Here is a 17,237-nt window from a genome sequence, read left to right on the forward strand (position 1 = left end):
TAACAATTCCCAACTGGCTTAACTTATAAGTAACAGCTTTTCACACTACTACCCCTTAGGTAGGCAGTAGAAGTAATAGGGACGGGAGGGAAGAGGATAGCATAATCTGACCATTTAAGGCCTACACTAACAATATGTTGCACGACTGTGTTGCAGGTTAATATGGTCATTAGAGGGCTTCTACCCAGAAGAGGTAACAGGGAAGTAAATGTGGCAGAATGCATAGGCTGATAGCCCTGCCTGGTGAAAATAATACACACCAGGAGAGGAATCAGACCTGCCTTTCCCACAAGAGTTGTCTCTCCTGCTTCTGTTTGTCTCCCCAGTCAAGGATACTTGTCCTTCCTGATTCTGGAAAAATGCACCCATTATTTTGCAAGACACCACAATTGGACAATTGTTTTTATAATGGCCTACTGCTTGCAAGTGAAGTTTTAATGCTTGCTGCTTTGTTCACTTCTTTGGCAGGTTGTTTTAATTCATGTGGGTGTGACTTCTCTCATTGCACACATCAGAGTTGGGAGAATGCAAGTTGCTCTGGAAGCAAAAACCACAGTAGTTCCTGCAGTAGGTATGATATAAAATGAAGATGTGAGGGAATTACTTATTGATTGCAAATCTCAATGCTTTTATAGTTCATGCATGGTTACTAAAAACAAAAGGGACTCCTGCCCCACATTACTATTGAAAATACACAAAAGTCTTCCTAAAATTCTTCTTCACGTAACACTGAATATCTGAAAAAGTTTTGACCTTCTAACCTGTACATGAGTCTAGCATAGCAGGAAGCCGTTCTTGTCAAATAGGTAAAGTCAAATACCTGGCTAATGGCTTCAGGTACTAGAAGGGTTGTCTGCAGTTGATGAAGATGTGAAAATATTCTTTCAGCTACTATGTTGTGAGGATCAGGACACTATTCATCTGAAGGGGAGCAGACTAGCCTTAAGCATATTGGAAAGGCAGAAACCCATCTTGGTTCCCTTGTTCACATTAAAACTGAAATGCTCCCAAAGGGATCAGTCTTTCATTCACTTCAGTATAGCTGTATGCAGGGAAGCAGAAATAACCATAACAATTATCTTAGCAATGTAAAATTTAAAAACCCTAATTTAATAAATTAAATTTTTTAGTAAATTAAACACACAACCTGAAGAAAAAATATTGAGTAAAATAGGAATGTCATCATAGTACTCTTGTTAGCTAATCTTCTGGAAGTTTAAGAATGTATTTCCCAATGTTATGAAAAAAAAAAAACCAAAAAAAACCCCAAAGCAGCTCCAGTGTAGATGGATGTATTAGCTGTAGAATTTGCTGTTCATTTCAAGATAGCTGCAGCTGAGTTTTCCAGGAAACTTACAGTTTATCAGAAAAGAAATTTAAAATTGCAACTGTACTCCTGAGGCAGAAAGGGACTTCTGTGATTATCTTGGTATTATACTGGAATCAAATGGACTGAGGCAGAACTATTACTGAGCAGTGGAGTTTTTTTTTGTTGAGGCTTTTCAAAAAATATATATTGCATAGAGACAGAATAATACCTTCAGCTTGTCTCAGAAGGCTGAAGTATAGCATGATATTAGTTTAGTCATAGAGGTAAAACTGAAACACCTTTCAGGATGAGGCAGAAGAAGTTTTGTCCTTTAGGGCTTTCATTTTAAATCACATCTGATACTGCTGATGATTTTCATAAGACTGGGTAAAAAGAAATCCTTGAAATATGGGTTGCAAGGTTTCATTCTGCAGTACCCAGTGTCTTCTGCTGCTAAGGAAGGGCCACCAGCTTCTGGGCATGTCAGGGACTGGATTAAGTACAAAGGATACAAAAGAATGCTTGCCTTGAAGAACTTAAGTATCAGAAAAAAACAGATGGACAATGAGAAGCAGAATAGTGATTAAGTGATTTATGCACAAAACTTATAATAAAATCATAGAATAGTTTGGGTTGGAAGGGACCTTTAAAGGTCAGCTAGTCCAACCCACCTGCAAGGAGCAGGGACATCTCCAACCAGATCAGGTTGCTCGGAGCCCCATCCAACCTGGCCTTGAATGTTTCCAGGGATGGGGCATCAACCACCTCTCTGGGCAACCTCTGCCAGTGTTCCACCACCCTCATTGTAAATTTTTTTTCCTAATGTCTCATCTGAATCTACCTCCTTCTATTTTAAAACGATTACCTCTTGTCCTATTGCAACAAGCCCTACTGAAAAATTTCTCCCCATTTTTCCTGTAGGCCCCCTTCAGGTACTGGAAGGCTGCTATAAGGTCTCCCTGGAGCCTTCTCTTCTCCAGGCTGAACAGCCCCAACTCTCTCAGCCTGTCCTCACAGGAGAGGTGCTCCAGCCCTCCGATCATCTTTGTGGCCCTCCTCTGGACCTTCTCCAACTGGTCCATGTCCTTCTTATGTTGGGGCTCCAGAGCTGGATGCGGTATCAAAGGCTCTGGTGTCATTAACAATTTAATCTGACCAAAGAGATCCTGTATCACTTTAAAAATTCAGATTGTTCTTTCAACTGCTGAGGTGCTATCTGTGTATTCTTCAAAATTTATTCTTTCTGGTACTTGGAGGTTTCCCAGCTCATAAGCCATGTGTTTAAATCTGAATACAACCTCATGGATGGATGAAACTGCCTTAAAATATTCTGATATGTCTTTCCTTTTCTAATCAGTCTGTGGAGATGGCTTTTGTGAGGAAGAAGGCTGCTCTATCTGTCCAGCAGATTGTGGGGAATGCCCACTGTCTGCTGATGCTAGGATAGCAATTGCCTTACCAATATGTTTAGTCTGCACTGGCTTCATTTTGACAGTTATGGTAAGTATCCTTTCTCTCCTCTTCTCTTTTCTTACTTGTTTTTTTTTTTTAATTTTTTTTTTCCTTACTTTTTTTCTCTTGCTTCCGTGACTTGATTAGTTAGAATGGAGCTGTCTCGTGGTAAAGGGAGAGCTTTTCGTCTGCATCCAGAACCCGTGTGCTATGGAAGAAAGCAGAAGGAAGCGAAACAACCTTTTGGTTTCCTTATGAGAGGAGGCTCATTGGGCTAGCAATTTTCATCTTGTGAGAGAGAAGACTGAAAAGGAATGTTCTTCATTCCTCTTCAGTCAGAGGGATGGATATAAAATGATAAAAGAAGAGAGGTTTTTCACAACATGGGAACTGGGGGGTGCCAGTAAAGTAAGTGTAAGTTTAACTCAGAATAAAACTCAGTTATGAGATTAACTGCTTCAAAACCCTATGGAGGCCAGAAGTATAAATTAATTCAAAACCAATTAGCTCCACCAGAGGCCATTAAATTTCAGAGTCAAATTATTCAATTCAATCATTATAGTAGACTCATGAAGGAAAAACAAAAAGGGAATGCGGAGAGAGGAGTGTGTGAATATGGGAGAAGTACTTTTGAATACCTTTGAATGAATATGTGTGTATGAAGAGGAGACAGCATGCCACTTTAGCTTATTCCTTCACAGTGCTTCTGGGAAAGAGGATCTACATTCCTTATATGTCTGCATCTTGAAAAAAAAATACACTTCTGAATTTTCTAACAAGGATTTAGCAGGTGAAGGTAGCAGTTGTAGAGTCATTATATTGGTTATGTATGTAACAGATCATTTATTTGTGGTTTGGCCTACAAATCCTGTAAATCAATAGGCTCCTCTTTCCTCGGGGATTCCTTCTGTTTCCATCTTGTACTGCAGTTGCAGTGAGCATCTGAGGTAGGCAAGTGTGCTGAGAGGGAATTAGTAGGAGAAGGCTGATGTCCCACCAAGGACGATACTACTGAATCACTATTATTTTTTTTCTCTCTATTCTGTGCCTCTGTGCTTGGCTTTGTGAGTTAGGAATGGAAGTGCTGTTGAAAACTATTTGAGCATTTATAATCCACAGGGCAGTTTTGACAATATGTTTATAGTAACTGTCCTGTAAAATCATATGATCTCATAGAAATATGTAATTGGACAGATAAGAAGCTCAGACAGTTTTAAACAATTGGAATTTTAGAAAGAGCAATGGAGTTTCTTGGCCCTGCATAGGTTTATCTAAAGGTCTTGTAGCAAATTTACCTATTTTTTCTGTACATTTTGAGGCTTATTTTTTTTTCTTCTTGCATTTCTGTAGATTTATTCCTTCAAACTTCTGCAGTAGCGTCTTCTTTTTTTTTTTAATGTTTCATTTAGGGGATAAATAAACAAGATAGGAAAGACCCTTTTATCCAATTCAGTAATTAATATCATGGAAAAAGAACCATCTGGGAAACCATTACCTTCTTTAATCATTCAAGTGAAGGAGATATCAATGTCTGTAGCAAGCCTAGTGCTCATTCTAGCTAATGTGTCTTTGTTTGATCATACCTTTCCAGGATGAAATGTAGGTACTTTTTCTCAGAAACATTTTGAACTAAATGGAATTACTTTTGATTCAGTGGGGTCTGTATTTGTAAAAAATTTCTACCAAAATACTGACATGGTCTCCACACCATATTTCAATGAATGCATAATTCCTAATATTAAATTCTATACTGTAGAAAATGGTATAATGATGGTAAAATTCTGCTTTGGTTTGACATTTTGGCATTGACTGCAGCTATAACAGCTGTATAATTTAATCTGCTGCTCCTGTTTGAAAGCATGTGTTTATACTTTCTGCCTTAATTTTGCATGTCAGCTCTACAGAACATCAACTATTAAATCAATGCATTCCTTATAAAGTAGCCAAGAATCCCTACCTCATATTCTTTATGCTAGAGTATTTGACATAATGCAACCTCATGTGTGGATCGGGAGCTAGTTCTATTACAGGGTATAAGATGTACTGCTCCTTTTCTTGGGGTTGGGATGTAGTATGTTCTTGTCATGCACTTACATGGCATAGGATGTTTCCATGACGTGAGGTGATGCAAACCACTCCTCTGATGTCCAGACTGAGATGTAAATGTAGTGCATAAGAATTATTGACAATAATGGTGAGTTTGTAGCCAATGCAAAATATTACATGTAATTAGATTGTAGACCATAGAATGTATGGTTTTAAAGATATTTATTAGATACTGTTTTCTTCTAAGCCTGTTATTAATACTTCTGGTTCTAATGTTACTCCTAAGTTATATGTTGGAAGCTTAAACATCAGATTATGTTTAGATACTTATAAACCTTCATATTTGAAAAAAAAAAAGATCTCTGGTTTAATTCCTTCAAAGTCAGTATGGCTACAACAGGAATGAATTTGATTTATTTTTGTAGTGGTTTCAGTATCAGAAAAAAAAAATGTTTTGGGATGAAAGCTGGATTATAGACTTCACCTGCATCAAACAAGGTTAGTAACTTGTCATTTTGATACTATGATCAGTTTCCTTAATAATTTTGAGAAATAATCTCAATCATAAGTACATCTTCGTAGGCTCATAGAATAATTTGAGTTGGAAGAGACCTTTAAAGGTCTTCTAGTCCAACCCCCCTGTCCCAACCAGGGACATCTTCAACCAGATCAGGTTGCTCAGAGCCCCATCCAACCTGGCCTTGAAAGTTTCCAGGGATGGGGCATCTACTGTCTCTCTGGGCAGCCTGTTCCAGTGTTCCACCACCCTCATTGTAAAAAATTTTTTCCTCATGTCTAATCTAAATCTAACCTCTTACAGTTTAAAACCATTATCCCTTGCCCTGTTGCAACAGGCCCTGGTAAAAAGTTTCTCCTCATCTTTCTTATAAGCCCCCTTTAGGTACTGGAAGGTCTCCCCAGAGCCTTCTCTTCTCCAGGCTGAACAGCCCCAACTCTCTCAGCCTGTCCTCACAGGAGAGCTGCTCCAGCCCTCTGGTCATCTTCGTGGCCTCCTCTGGATTTGCTTCAACAGGTCCATGTCCTTCATATGTTGGGGGCTCCAGAACAGGATGCAGTACTGCAGGTACTCTCAAGAGCAGAGTAGGAGTCCCTTGACCTGCTGGCCACACTTCTTTTGGTGCAGCCCAGGATGTAATTGGCTTTCTGGTCTGCGAGCATGCATTGCTGGCTCATGTTGAGGTTCTCATCAACCAACACTCCCAAGTCCCTCTCCTCAGGACTATTCTCAATCCATTCTCTGCCCAGCCTGTATTTGTACTTGGGATTGGCCCAACCCATGTACAGGACCTTGCAGTTGGCCTTGTTGAACTTTATGAGGTTTACATTGGCCCACCGCTCAAGCCTGTCAAGGTACCTCTAGATGGCATCCTGTCCCTCAGATGTGTCAACCACACCACACAGGTTGGTGTCGTTGGCAAACTTGAGTGCAGAGACACTAAATCCCACTGTCCATGTTGCTGACAAGATGTTAAACAGCACTGTTCCCAATTCTGACCCCTGAGGAAAGCCACTTGTCAATGGTCTCCACTTGGACATTAAGCCATTGACTGCAACATTTTAGTGTGGCCATGCAGCCAATTCCTTATCCACCAAGTGGTCCACTCATCAAATCCATGTCTCTCTAGTTTAGAGACAGGGATGTTGTGCCAGACAGCGTCAACTGCTTTGCACAAGTCCAGGTAGATGACATCAGTTGCTCTCCCCTCATCCACCAGTGCTGTAAAGCCGTCGTAAAAGGCCATCAAACTTGCCAGGTGCCATTTGCCCTTAGTGAAGCCATATTGGCTGTCACCAATCATCTCATTTTCCATGTGCCTTAGTGTAGTTTCCAGGACGATCTACTCCATGACCTTGCCAAGCAGAGAGGTGAGACTGACTAGCCTGTATTTCTCCAGGTCTTCTTTGTGTTTTAAGGTTTTTACAAAAGGTGAACCAATTTGAGAAAGATATATCCAAAGTTTCATCTCTGTAACCTCTGTGATCTGGTCACTGATATTTTTGTTTATTGAAACTTTAGATGTCAAAGTTATTTTAAATAGTTTCCTTCTTTTTCATGATGATTTGTCAATTTAAAAAGTCAGGCGTATTCCAAAATAAACAGATAACCTCTGAATTTGAACAAAATAAATTACAGTTGCTTCAGTGGATGTATCCTTCTGTATAATAAGTCTCACTAACTTGCCCTGGATTTGCACAATTATAATGAGGGATATAATGAGATCCTAATTTCTCTCAGTGTATGCTATCTGTAACAGACTTGCTGCAAAAAGTAATTCTTTGTGTACAGAGTTTTTTTTTCATTTTACCTTCTGGATATAAAATATGATTTAATTGGTTCTAATTAAACATGTTAAGAATAAAATCAGATGTCATTATATGCTTTACAATGCTGCACTTAAAGTAAGTATGTATTATTTACTTTCCTGTTCATTGTTTTAGCATTTGGAAGGAAAGCAATGCTTAGACTCTCAGAAAGGGCAAATCTGTAGAAATCTGCTGAAGTTGATATGTCTGTGCTGATGTACTCTCTCTCACTTCCTGTCTCCATGAGGAATTGCTAGAAAGATGTATGCTTTATCTGTGTTGCTAGTAGAAATGTGAAGACATTCTTGTGTTAATATATAGCAGAGATACTTTCAGCCTTGGACTTGAACATTAATTGCTGTGTAGCTTTGATATATCCTCGTTGCTGCAAGGAGCAGATATTGACTTAGAAATTATGTATTTAGAAAGATTACATAAGCCAAATAAAATTTCAATCTAGATTTGTGAAAACAGAAATGGAACACTCATCTTTCAACATAGGAGAAAGGAACACAAGCAGATTGTCAGGTGTGATAGTGAATTAGAAGAGGTCGTAAATATCACACAGGAGGAGAAACAGTGGAAAAAGACTGAGGGAATTAATTTGAAAAATCCAAGATAAAAGACATCATAGTTTTCTTGGAGAGGAGCCTGCAAAGCAACAATACTGTTTAAGACCTAGGAGTGAGAACTTAAGAGCTGATAATATGATGAGATTGGGAAACAGCCTGTATGCCTCCTCTGGACAGAACTGTCCAGAGATGCCCATAGTAGCCTGAAATGTACAGTTGTGTAAATGGAAGCACATCAGCAGTGCTATACCCAGGGTATGCAGCCTGTACTGTGAAAAAATAGCTTCATTTTTTCAAGATAATTCTTTCTAGTGCATTGCACCATACAGACACACACTCACGTGTGCGTGCACACACACTCTTATTCTCAAAACTGTTTCAGAGATCACTAATATATTTTTGGGTGAAATGCTGTAGGAAGACTCCAAACACCAATGTAATTTTGAACTGCATGTGGATAATACTATGGTGTGGGAACATGGCAGTCCTGATGCAAGGTGAGATGCTGACCTTCCTCAGCAGCACTTTGTTGGATACTGATACGAGGGATTGCTGAGGGGTTTCACTAATGCTGAGATCAGTTGGCTAAATTTGAGTTTTAATTAAAGATGGTGAAATGGTATGTAATTAATTAAAGTTTTTTTTTTGGAATCTATTTTGTTACCTTGAGCTGGTCAATAGAGATTAAAAAACATAAGTTGAAATTGCTAATTTTTTTGATCTGACTGTATTGTTGCTCTCCTCTGACTTCCCTCTGGTGTCAGAATCACATCCCACATCCCTGTACTTTACAGTCTTCTAGGAGCTCCAAGTAGACTTGTTAAAGTATGGCACAGGGATTGCTTGCTCTGCTTCCCTGAGTTCTGTCCTTGGCATCTAAGTAGCAGCAAGGACTAATTATCACAAGAGCAGAGAAACAAAATTTGCATCAAATCCTGAGGGTTAGTGGGAAAGATCTCTGGCAATTAATCACCTCTGGAACTTTTTCACTTTTTATGCAGCAGTCACATTCCAAGCAATGACTTTCTGTCTTAAGTGTTAACAAGACCAGCCGAGATGCAAAGATTTGGAGATTTGCCTATATTTGTCTGCCTCTGGAGTCTCTACCTTGGCAATAATATGTGTCTTCAGATGCCTTTTCTCATCCCACATCCCATGCAGATTGTGTAGTACGGACAGCAACAGGAAGCATGATGAGCGCTCCCCCAGCACCCAGTGACTCCAGTGCCAGCTGTATCACTGCTCTGAGCTCCTGCACAGCAGCTGCTAACATCTCCAGGAAACAGTACTTCACCCAGACTGGGAGATAGTAAGTCAATGTATTACTTATTTTCTGCAGTACCTACAATAGCATAGTTTTGCCTTACTTTCTAGTTCTTGCCACTTTACTGTTGACAGGTAGTGCCAAAGCTTGCATTTCTCTTGTTAAGCCAAAGCCAGTAAGTTAATATCATCTGACTTCTGTACCACGCACTGGCTGTAGAATATTTTATATGCCAGGCTTCTGTTTTGGTTGGCATTTCTTCTCTTCTCCTGGGGACTTGTTAAAGGTTCTGACTGCATAATGTGTCTTGCATCTGTTAATGAATGGTCCTTACTGTTCAAATATATTTGGAATCAAGACTTTTATGCAGCCCTTTTTTTAAAATGCAGGTAGAGCACAGCTAGATTCTTTGCCCTAAAGAGTGGCATCCTATACAGTAGCACGTTAGAAATCTTGTCCTTAAACCAGCTGATGTGACTGAAGATACAGAGCATTTCACCTCTGGATCAGATTATAAAGGTGCGCATCATATAACTGTACGGGCAAACATTATAGCCATATCCTGCTATCCAGAAAGCAATTTCTCTCATAAAAATTATAATTAGGGAGTAGGGGCTGAACATGTGCAAAAATGGAAGTAATATCTACCATTTGAATGCCCAGGGCAGGATCTATGTTCTGCAGGATAGAGGAGCTTACTTAGGATCATTGGCTGGGGGAGCAGCTGCCTTTTCAGCATAGATCACTGGTCTGGAAAATCACAGCCACTTCATTAATGAGACACTGTATCCAGCATAGACCTTTACAATGAGCATTTTTACTGCTTCTTTCTGAATGATTACATTTTCATCATCTTCCTCTGAGGAATCAAGGTCAAACACATTCATCAAGTGTGAAAGATGTAAGAATGGGGCATTCAGTCTCACTGTCGAAGCACCTACATCTGCTACACCACAGACCCCGTACTCTGTATTTATATAGTGGCTATCACTTAAATTCCTGCATATATCTCCACTGAATTCCTTTATTCTTCCAAGAAAATCTACTTTGCTGTCTATCAAAATCAGCTGCTTCATTGCTGAGAATTCTTCATACCATGAGAACAAGAGGATGTTAAATATCCGTGGTGGATCCCCAAAAGAGTAGACAGAAGCAACAGCTGGCAGGGATGTTGCTCTATGTGTTTCACCAGCTCTAACATTTCCTTTGCTGCTATCATCCAATTGTCTCAACCGACTGTAACACTCTCACATTCCAAATGTCATCCACAGATCAAGAATACTTGAATATAATCACTAATGCCTCCTTAATAAGAAACAGGGCTCTGTCACGTACTCAGATTCAGATTTACACCCACATATGGACATGCTTAAATTCTGTGGCTCATCTCTAGAGATATGAAGCTGTAGAAAAGCTTTCAAGTCCATTTTTTTAGTCTGTCTTAAGAATTTGGCTTAAAACTCTGTGATCAGCTTTTCACTGTAGAAAAGATTTCAAGTTCATTTTTTAAATGTGTCTGGCTTATTAATTTGGCCTAAAACTCTATGACCAGCATTTCGTTCTGTTTCAGTGATGGTAGAACGGTGGCCATAAAGAAAATAAGGAAGAAGGCATTCACGCTGTCCAAATGCATACGTAGAGAAGTAAAGCAAGTGAGGTAAGAAGTGAAACCTGACAAGTGTATGTTGTTCCATTCTTTCACTGGTTCTTTAGGGGTACAATCTGCCCAAATGTGACTAAATTCATATTCCTCTTTTTTTCAAACTTTGCTTTGACACTAGATCAAAATCTCCTTATACCTGTTTTACTTTTCTCTCTACATTGTAAGACAAGGCGCTTGGTTTTCTATTTACCATACAAAAAGCAGGAGGGATATCCATGAAAATTGCTAGTGTGATGTGATTTCTGTTGATTTTCACAGGGAACTTGACCATCCCAATCTCTGCAAATTCATTGGAGGTTGTACAGAAGTGCCAAATGTTGCCATTGTGACAGAGTACTGCCCCAAAGGCAGCCTGAGTGATGTTCTGCTCAATGAAGACATTCCTCTGAACTGGGGCTTCAGGTAGAAAAAAAACTTTTGAAAAGCTGAATGACACATGTGCTATGTGCTGTTTAAGACAGGATGTTAATTTTAGATAAAGTCGTTGGATAGACAGGCCTGCACTGTGATATGGAGAGAACAAAGAAAGCAAGCAAATTCAAATATCCAGCCCAACTTGTCTTCTGGATTTTTTCAGCAATCATATGTTTAGCACTGGTTAGGCTAAGCCAATAACTTTTCAACCCACCTCTATTTATATTGCAAAACTGTTTTAAACCATTTTTCCCATGTAATTTCATTTTGTTCCCAAATATCTTGGGCATCCCCATTTAATTAAAAATCATTGCATCTCTGTTTGTGAAGACATATTGGTGAAATGATTAGCATACCTACAAATGCTTTATTATGTTTATCAGTACAGAAAATGAGCTTACCTTGTCAATGAAACCTCCACAAAGGCAATGACATTGTTTTTTGAGAACAATCTTCTTGGCACAGCCTTTCTACTTCTGCCTTATGTTTGCCTTCAGCAAAGAAAAAGATTGTAAGGGAGAAAACCCTCCAAATAAAGTAAGAAAGTTAATAAAGAATTGTTTCTCTTGTAAACATTTGAAAGCGCTCTCAAGGATACAAAGGTACTGTGAATTTCTAGAAGAAACTTAACTGTTCTAAAAGAGGCTAAAGACCTGTGAATTCAGACAACTAAGTGGGAGTTAAGGGCTTTCAGCAACCAATTAAAGTGTTCTGGAAAAATGAGCATAGGGCCACAAATTTAAAACTACTGCAATCACAGGGAGGCTTTCTGTCGGCTTCAGTAGGCTTTGGAGCCACTCTTGAGTGAAGGTTTAGTGGAAATATTAGCTCATTTATTTTTGTCTTTCAGGTTTTCTTTTGCTACTGATATTGCACAAGGAATGGCATATCTTCACCACCATAAAATGTATCATGGACGGTTGAAGTCTAGTAACTGTGTGATAGATGACCGATGGGTTTGTAAAATTGCAGGTAAAGAGAAGAAATAAAATTTGAAAACTGTCCAGCTAACCCACCAATGCATACAGATGTCACACTCAACACTCCTCCCAAGCACCTTTATGTTGACATTTCATATGGAAATGCTGACTGTACCAGCCTTCACTAGAAGTGCCCCATGCTGAAGCAGGTTTCATGTTATCATGTCAAGCCATTTAACATATGTCACTGATGCACACATCAGATCCCACCGATGGTGAAGCCTGTCAACATCAGCCTGAGCAGAAACTCTGTCTCATTCTCAGTTCTGAGACAGAGAGAAGACCTGAGCCATGGACAGTGCTGTAAAGACATGACATAATGCTGACTGATTGATAAACACAAGGTAGTTTCATGAAGAAAAGCAGACTCAACTCAGAGCTTTTCAGTCCTGTACACAAAACTGAATTGTAGTCTCCCAGAGATGGAGCTACAGGTCTGGTCTGCTCCTGGTACAGGAAGACAGCCTGTGAGGACAGGAAAAGCACTGCAGAGTCTAGTTTTGTTTGTAGCTGCCAAAGGGAATGAAAGCTATGATCATCTCTTCGATTTTCTCCCCAAAGTAGTTATGACACTGTATAACCTGCAACCATCTTAAAAACAGCAGCAACAGATTTGTCTTTTAATGTTCGTCTGGTGACTAAGGCTCCTACACAGGGCCATGCTTGCTTCTCCAACTTGCTTAGTATCCTGCTGCCTTCAGAACTATGTACCATTCTTACAACCTGTTCTGGAGAAAAGCATAAAAATTGAGACAGCTGGATTACATCAACTGCATCACCTTAGCACAGCTCCTCTGAATTAAATGGGATCTCTGTGAACTTGTTCAGACATTAACTGGTGCAGAGACTTCAAATATTCATGGTTTATCTGGATGCCATAATGTTAAACAAACCTCACAACTATCCAATATGGGAGCTATCTGAAAAACTCCAATGACCTCCAATATAAAGACTGAAGCTCCAGGACCATCTTAATTACAGGGCACTCCAGATGAAACCAGAGAACTGCATCCTGCCTTGCCATACACTCAGGAGACTACTGTGTATATTAGAAAGAAAACTGAAATCAGTTGTTTTTTTTTTCTCTTCTCTGATACTGACATAAGAATTAGGGGATGAGTAGAACAGAAACATACTTTTGCTTGCTAACTCTTGTGCTGAAGTGAGCCTATTATCTGAATATAATTTTATAAAATGATATAATAATTCTGTTTGGAAGGTGCCAGGTAGTTCAACTTTCCTGCTGTCATGCAATCTCACCCAAATATTTTGTTTCCAAATCATATATTTGCAGTTCGTTTAGAAGGAGAAGACCATCAGACACACATTATTTTTAGACTAAGATGTGTATTTCAAATTGGGAAAATTAATTCCTTTGGACTACTTGTGTTGCTGTCTACTAATGCATTTGTTTCAGAGAAGTACCCACTGAATATTTTGCTTCCTGTTTTCTTCCATGTTAGATTATGGTTTGCAGTCATACAGAAAAGAAGATTCTCCTGAGGGGTCAAGCTCATACCAGCAGCATTTGATGCAGATTTACACAGCTCCTGAAATCCATTCCCTTTCAGACTTTGAACCCAATTCCACGACTGATGTCTACAGGTAGTTAACTTTTCCTGTTTCACACACTTAATGATCTCAAATTGAGTATTCTTTAATCACAGTTAGGCTCAGTGTAATTCTGTGGTGCTCCCAGGTAAATGTTTGATTGTTTTAAAAAGTATTGATCCTGGAATACAGAACAGCAGAGATACCACAAGATCTTCTCTTTCAGGGTAGATAACCAAACACTGTATTCACTGACATTATATATATGCAGAAATATAGGGAGTTACTCTGGAGTGGTAGATAAAAAAAAAGGTGTAAAGATCTACTATTATCTGGTAATCCCTTTTTTTGTTGATATTTCTTATTAAAATGTAGATAATTTTCGATAATAGGAATACTTTAAAAGTTAATAGCATCAATTTTCCAGGATGTCATAAGGCACATATGCATCCCATCATTCTATAATTACTGTCAATACATTATTTTCCTGCATACACACAGTGACAATATTTGGTTTGCAGAGAAAAAGTAGAGGTAGAAAAAGGAAATGTGCTGGGTTTGTGTAGTGATGGGGGCTACAAGTGGCAGGTTTTGTGAGAAGCTGCTAGAAGTTTCCCCGTTGTCTGGTGGAGCCGGCTGGGTCTAGGGCAGATCAGCTACTGGCCAGGGCCAAGCGAATTGGTGACAGTGATAGTGCCTCTGTTATAATGTATTGAAGAAGGGGAAAATAAAAAAGTGAAGAAGCAGAAGCGGGGGCAGAGAGGGGATGTGCGAACCTTGTGGGCCTTGCAGGCCCTCACCCTCTGGCCTCCCATCTGGTGGCCGACTGGGCCTGACTCAGCCCAGTTTAGAGAAGAGAAGAGGTGTGAGAGAATCTGAGAGGCATCTGCCTGAGCCGGTTGTGAAGAATTTCTTGTGAGAGAAATGGCTGCAGACGCCAAGGTCAGGGAAGAAGGAGGGGGAGCAGGGATGCTGCTCCCGGCAGAGATTCCCCTGCAGCCCGTGGTGCAGCCCATGGTGAGGCCGGCTGTGCCCCTGCAGCCCATGGAGGCCCACGGAGGGGCAGAGATCCACCTGCAGCCCGTGGGACGGAGGAGGGAGCCCAGGATGGAGCAGGGGAGGAATGTGAGGAGTTCTTCCCCTAAGGAGGAAGAAGCAGCAGAAACGTGTGATGAACTAACCACCGCCCCCATTCTCTATTCCCATGGGACCTTTCAAAAGCCTGTATAGGAGATCCCTTTGTGAAGGCTTATTTGGCTAGCTTCTATCCAACCACTTTTCAGGTAAACAAGATTACAATTGAATTTTCAGAGAGTAATAATCCAATGAATAATCCAATGAAAATTATTGAACTACATGTTTTGAAAGATTTCCTAGTTCTCACTTGAATTTTCTGTATTAAGTAGGAAAATCACTATTCTATTTCATAACAATTATACTTCCTCTGTCTCCTTATTTCCAGTAGAAAAGAAAAATTCTTCCCAACAGGCAGGCAGACGCCTTTCAAGATCTCTTCACATCACGCATCTCATCTCCTCTCCACTTTTTGCAGCCCAGTTGGCCGCCTGGTGGGAGGCCAGAGGGTGAGGCCTGCAAGGCCCGCGAGGGTCACACCTCGCCCTCTCTGCCCCCGCTCAGCATCTTCACATCTTCTTCTCCTTTTTTTTCTGTTTTCCCCTTCTTAAATACATTATCGCAGAGGTGTTATCAGGGAACATTCTGCTACCAATTGGTTTGGCCCTGAGTCCAAAGGGGAAACAACTTCTAGCAGCTTCTTACAGAAGCTGCCACCGTAGCCCTCCCTCACTAAACAAAACCAACCCAGGGGCTTTTGTTGAAAAATTAGTTGCAGAAACAGATAATGTTGTTCTAAGTCTTCCCCTTTTTTTTTCAATTAGGATTCATTAAGGGTTCTATGTACTGAAGATATATGATTTTATGTATAAGATTTACTGGATTAATGAACATTATTCCCTTGTAAAGAAATGTATGCATATGCAATGTGCTAGAACATTTCTTATTGTAATCCATTCTATCAGATTATGTTAGCAAGAATTTCAGCTCTCAATAATATTTGTATCTATAGGCTTAATCACGCCCTTAGAATTGTCTTCAAACTAGCTTGACTGAAGGCAGTTTGTCACTGTGTTGATATTTCTGGCTATTGTCATTTGTCCTGTATCAGTCTTTACTTCTTCAATATGGATTAGTCCTAGAAAGTACTGTGCAGTACTTACTAAGCAGTAATTTTAGGATTGTTTTATGCATTGCAGTTTATCATTCCCCCACAGCCAAAATGCATTCCAGAAAATCTTTCCTTGGTGCTTATCTGGTTCACAATTTGCCCCTGTTCAGGGCAGATATCATTACTTACCGTTGCAGGCAACCTGGCCTCCTAAAGCCATTTCTTGCCAAGGACTCCCCTTAACATGGGGCTAAGACCTCATTTGCTCATATCATAGATGACTACAATGAACTTTCAACAGATTCAGTGAGTTCTTGGTGAATCTATCTTGCTGTCATGACTGCAAAATCCAGATCTTCTTTTGTTGTACTGTAGTTAATCCTTTCTTGGTAAAAAAGGAAAAAAAAAAAAACCAGAAAAGGGCGAAGAGCAATGTATAGTCAGGGAAGAAAGACAGAGATGTACCCTGTAACATTAAAAGAGTTGTCTCTTTATCTGAGCTATTCTTCAGAACCTGCATTTTAACACAGTTTGCGTTTGATGATACAAGCAAGTGCTAAGCCTTCCTGATACATGTATGTAGGCTCACTGGCTAGGAAGCAGTGTCCCAGTTTTGAAATTCTCAGTTTTTATCTGTCCAAAAATTCCATTAATATTCTTGAAGGTATAGCCCAAATAAAGTAGAAACTGCAAGAGTGAGACTTGTAATTTTGTGTGTCTTTACAGATGAATCACTTGCTTTTAAATTTCTCCAGGGAATGTGTTGGTCAGATGGGAAAGCTAAAATGGAAATGAGAACAGGAGCATGAAAGCAGCTCCTTTTTGAGCTGAAAAGGCTGTTTCCAGTCACAGTTTCTCCTAGATTTGCTCCTCTTGATTGGTAGTCTTTATGTGAATTTCACTATCCACTATGTTAGGACTTTTTTGAGCAGTGCTGCTGAAGCTGAATGATATCAATACTGCTTTATTGGAGTGACCATCATCTAATTACTCTCCTTGAAAATCTGTTTCAGCTTTGCTCTCTCACCAGGACTGGTATTCCTTTCTACTACAAAATCACCCCCAAATTGACATAAAAATATTATCAGATTAAATTCTACATTATTCAGCATGGTTTATATGCATTATTTGCTTTGCTAGTGATGGTTCACAAATAGACTGAAAGATAAACAGACATACTCCATTACACAACTAGAATGCCTTACAGAACAGAGCAACCATTATCAATACAACAGATTGCAAACCAATATTCCTCATTAAAAAAAAAAAAGTTATCAAGTAGATATGCATGTGAGTAGTTAATTATTACACAGTTTCAATACATAAAGAGACAAGAGCATGTTTATCAGGATTCCTGGCTGGAGGAGGTGCTGGCTTCTTAGAGACCACAGTTCTAAAAGATCTCTAGTGAGTTCAATAAGGAGACTGAACACCCAGTTATTACCCATTTTTTCCATTCTTGACCCTTGATGACTG

General features: G+C 39.6%; 1 protein-coding gene across 1 annotated transcript in view; it reads left to right on the forward strand.

Annotated features, from left to right (window-relative positions):
* Positions 1-17,237, forward strand: part of LOC104473196 (atrial natriuretic peptide receptor 1) — a 39,797-nt gene that overhangs the window by 7,483 nt on the left and 15,077 nt on the right. Inside the window, exons 5-12 of the mRNA XM_086770989.1 lie at positions 469-571; positions 2,667-2,809; positions 5,233-5,305; positions 8,866-9,013; positions 10,539-10,625; positions 10,890-11,033; positions 11,896-12,017; positions 13,489-13,630. Coding sequence (XP_086627115.1) covers positions 469-571; positions 2,667-2,809; positions 5,233-5,305; positions 8,866-9,013; positions 10,539-10,625; positions 10,890-11,033; positions 11,896-12,017; positions 13,489-13,630 — 962 coding nt within the window. The remainder of the gene's footprint in view (positions 1-468; positions 572-2,666; positions 2,810-5,232; positions 5,306-8,865; positions 9,014-10,538; positions 10,626-10,889; positions 11,034-11,895; positions 12,018-13,488; positions 13,631-17,237) is intronic.

This window comes from Chlamydotis macqueenii, chromosome Z (assembly GCF_036417535.1).
Source record: "Chlamydotis macqueenii isolate bChlMac1 chromosome Z, bChlMac1.mat, whole genome shotgun sequence".
Taxonomy (NCBI): Eukaryota; Metazoa; Chordata; class Aves; order Otidiformes; family Otididae; genus Chlamydotis; species Chlamydotis macqueenii.